The sequence below is a fragment of the Phaethon lepturus genome, unplaced genomic scaffold, assembly GCF_000687285.1.
Source record: "Phaethon lepturus isolate BGI_N335 unplaced genomic scaffold, ASM68728v1 scaffold23066, whole genome shotgun sequence".
NCBI lineage: Eukaryota > Metazoa > Chordata > Aves > Phaethontiformes > Phaethontidae > Phaethon > Phaethon lepturus.
The window spans coordinates 2,103-6,080 of record NW_010544439.1 but is presented as its reverse complement, the minus strand read 5'-3'; the positions used below and the strand labels follow the sequence as shown (position 1 = coordinate 6,080).

Here is a 3,978-nt window from a genome sequence, read left to right as displayed (position 1 = left end):
GCGGAGAAATCCGGTGATCGGCTCCCGCCTCCCCATTGGCCGGGCCGGTCACATGCCCGCCTAACTTTATTCAGTTGACAGCAAGTAGGAGGGCTCTATGGCAGGGGAAAAAAAGACAACACGAGAAAAATTAGTATTTTCTACCTTCAGAAATTAATGGCCATGAGTTCGTACATGGTGAACTCTAAGTATGTGGATCCCAAATTTCCTCCTTGCGAGGAATATTTGCAGAACAGCTACCTAGGCGAGCAGGGGGCCGAGTACTACAGTGCCTCGCAGGGCTCTGATTTCCAGCACCAGGGACTCTACCCACGGTCAAACTACAGCGAGCAGCCCTTTAGCTGTAGCAATGCCCAAGGCTCTGCCGTGCCGCCGCGGGGTCATGGACAGGAGCAATCCGGCCCGGCGAGCCACTTCCCCGGCCCAGCAGAGCATTGTCCAACGCCTCCAATGCCCAACTCGCGAGCCTGCAGCCAGCAGCCGGCCCTCAAACCCCCAAACGGGTCAGCAGTTAAGCAGCCAGCAGTAGTTTATCCCTGGATGAAGAAAGTCCATGTTAACTCGGGTAAGGATCCTCTTCTTACTTTGCTCTTCTACCCTGCTTCCGATCGTCCTCAGCGACGCTCGCTCGAGTCCCTGCCAGACTCGGGGACAAGCTTTTTAAGCCGAGGTAGCCAATTACACCCGTCATAAATTTTTATTGCTGAGGAAAGAGGCCGTTGGCCATGCGGGGCTTTGCCGTGCAGGAGAAAACTCCATTTTAGGAGCCTGCTAGCGGCTCCCAGCCTACCTTAGCTGCGTGTGCCTGTAGTGCCTGCCTTAAATGAGGGGGAGAGCAGCCCGTCCATTGTAAGCAACTGGGACGAATCCAGCCCGGCCACATGCTCGCAGCCCGTAAGGTTTTCTTTTGTAAAGTCGAACCGGCAAGTCAAGGTTAGCTTTGTAAAGTTCTCCGTATTTTTTTCCCAGTGAATCCCAATTACAGCGGAGGGGAACCTAAACGCTCCCGCACAGCTTACACCAGACAGCAAGTCCTAGAACTGGAAAAAGAATTTCATTTTAACAGGTACCTGACCAGGCGCCGCCGTATCGAGATAGCCCACACTTTGTGTCTCTCTGAGCGCCAGATCAAGATCTGGTTTCAGAACAGAAGAATGAAGTGGAAAAAAGATCACAAACTGCCCAACACGAAGGGCAGATCTTCTTCCTCTGGTTCAAACCCCCATTTACAGACTGGTTCCAAGGACCATCAGACTGACTTGACAACTTTGTAGAAGAGGTGAAATTTTCCATTTCATCCTTTGCTTCTGACCAGTACTGTACATAACTGACACTGCCCAAGCAGAACCTGCATGTAGCAGCTAAGGACTCGAGAAACTGCCATCTTTCTTTAAGGTACTGTCGTACAAAGGAGACAAAATGACGCTACTTTGGACTTTATTTTATTTGCCTCTGCTAGCACAACCTAAAAAAGGAAAAAAAAAAAAAAAGGGGGGGAAAGAAGGAAAAAAACCAAACCATCATGCAGGCAGTCGGAATTGGGAAAATATTAAACGAGACCTTCTGTCCATAAAAAGTAATAAATCATTGAAAATGAAACTGTCCTGTGTTTCAGTTTTGAATTCGAAAGTGAAGGTTTGATGCTTTATTCCGTGATTTTTACTTTTAATTGTCTTTTTATCCCATGTTATTTCGGGAGGATGCATTTGGGCAAGTTGAGGACAGGAAATTTATAGCATAGTCTTTTATTTGAACATAAAGACTAGTAATTGTGAACTTTTTGTGCTGCTTTACCTTTCTTGGTGTAATTAAAATACTTGCTCATTTCCATAACGTCTCAGAAGGTGTGCATAGAAATTAAGTGAAAACGGGTTATTTTACGTACTGGTAGTGTTAGCGTATTTATTTATTTGTTCCGTAGAAGAGTGAAGATAAAAAGAAAAATAGTCAAACCAAAAACGGGGAAGGGGAGCTGGAATACAGTATTTCTCCTTCCCAGTCTCATGAACACATGTGTAATGTTTACTTGTCTTGAACGTACACAACTTTCTTGTCCCTCTTTTTGAATTTCCTTCTTTGTGTATAGGAAAAGCGTTCCTGCTCCTTACCATGTGCCATCCAGGGCTAACAGGCTTGAAATCTGTTTCCAAAGTCTCCTCTGCTCAGCGCTGTGCTTTAAACCATTGATACCTCATTTAAAAATGGAGAAAACAAAAAACACACCAAAAAAAAAAAAAAGGGGGAAAAAAAAAGGGAAAAAAAAAAGGGGGGACACACCAAAAATCCACCAACCCCCACAACAAAAAAAACTAAAAATAAACCCCCCAGAATGAAAAACTAATGCAATTTCTGGTATAACCTGAGCTATTCAAAGCTGAAACCTGAATGCGTTCTTTCAATCAGCTTTTAAATTTCTTTTCTGCCCGAGAAAGGGATAGGCTATATGGGTTGCTGCTTTGTTTTGGTTTGGGGTTATTTTGGTCTGTTGGGTTTGGATTTTTTCTGAATAACAGTGATTATTTTTAAGCAAACCATGACACATGACTGCAGCGGTTGGAAATCTCAGCAAGTTGCTTTCAAGGAAAGGAGAAAGGCTTGGATGGGAGCAGACCTGGTTTAATATCCACGGATTTGTCCCTGGCTGCATCGTGCCAAAGTTTTAGTGCGCTGTAACTACCAAACCCAGCCAAACCAGCTCCCTCAGCCACTTACACCTCCGCTCAGGCGATTTTAGAGCTCAGCCTTTATCTCCTGTACCCTCAGGGCAGCCTGGGAGAGGGACCAGATCATCGAAATTGTAACGAGGTGATCCCTTTATTAAAGAGAAAAGGGGCAAAGAAGGAAACCCCGAGAGAACGCTGCAGGGAGGTGGAAAGAGCAGGGGTGAGTTAACGTGCCCATCCGCAGGCTGGGTGCTTCCCACCGAGGACCCACTGCTTTCTGGGCTCGCCCGGGAAAACACCGGCCAAAACGGGCTTGAATGAATTCGAAAATAAAAGGCGAGCTTTTCAACAGGAGTGTATTCGGCAGCATTAACTGTGGCCAGCGGTTAATTTCTGCCCTTTTCTCATCCCTCGAAGTCCGCAAAGTGTCTTTAAGACTTGGCCTTTTGTTTTAGAGCCTGGAGAAAACTCTTTGTTCTTCCTTAGGGTTAGCACAGTTCTCAGACTTGCACATGGCAATACTTGAATATCTCCACGTCGTGATATTAAAGATGGATATTCCCGCATTATTCGCATCATTGTTTCTATGACAAAAAGCACTGAGTTCATACATAGTAAAGACGTCTTTTTTCTGACGCCTTCACGTTGAGAAGCTGAAAAGGTATTTTACTGAAGTTCGGCTAAATTGCAGGAACAGGTTCACCCAGAGGACAAATTTTCTATTCGATTAGTTGTATTTCAGCCGGGAAGAGTGACCTCTAAACCCTTAACCTTTTGGACCCAAACTACCCTTCCCTTTCTCTGGCATGGAGAGCAGCTAGCAGCAGCGCTTGAGGAGGGAATTCCTGAGACAAGTTTTCAAGCTTTGTTACACCCTGTTCCTGCAGTAGCGGCCTTTCGTCTCCAGAGTTGTCCAAATCCCTCCCTTTGCTCTTCATATGAATCTAGGGGAAGGAGAAAAAAAAAAAAGAGAGAGAAAATAAAAGAAAAACCTGCTCTCTTCTTGAAAATCGCCCTCCCTCCCGGACCCCCGCTGTTTTCTTAAAGTCTGTGATAAGTTGGCCGGGAGCAGGGCAAACGTGTTATTCGAGAGAGAGCTAGCAACTTTGGCATCTGTGGTACAGTTCTGGAAAATAATGGCCTTGGATAAGCAAATCCTTGCTTTGTGCTCCTTATCGACTGAGATGGCTCCCGAAGTTAAAGGACCAAATTCTGCTTCCAGATTTCTTTCCCCCGCCCACTGAAGTCAAACAGGGATGTAGCTGCGAGCAGAATTTGTCTCATTGTCTTTTGAAATGTTAATATCTGCAGGACG

General features: G+C 45.6%; 1 protein-coding gene across 1 annotated transcript; it reads left to right on the top strand.

The window, feature by feature from the left end:
• The first annotated feature begins 63 nt into the window (after nucleotides 1-63).
• Nucleotides 64-1,928, top strand: HOXD4 (homeobox D4). Its single transcript, XM_010288692.1, has 2 exons — nucleotides 64-565; nucleotides 970-1,928. The coding sequence occupies exons 1-2, from the start codon at nucleotides 157-159 to the stop codon at nucleotides 1,272-1,274; spliced, it is 714 nt and encodes a 237-aa protein (XP_010286994.1). The 5' UTR covers nucleotides 64-156; the 3' UTR covers nucleotides 1,275-1,928.
• The last annotated feature ends 2,050 nt before the right edge of the window (nucleotides 1,929-3,978 follow it).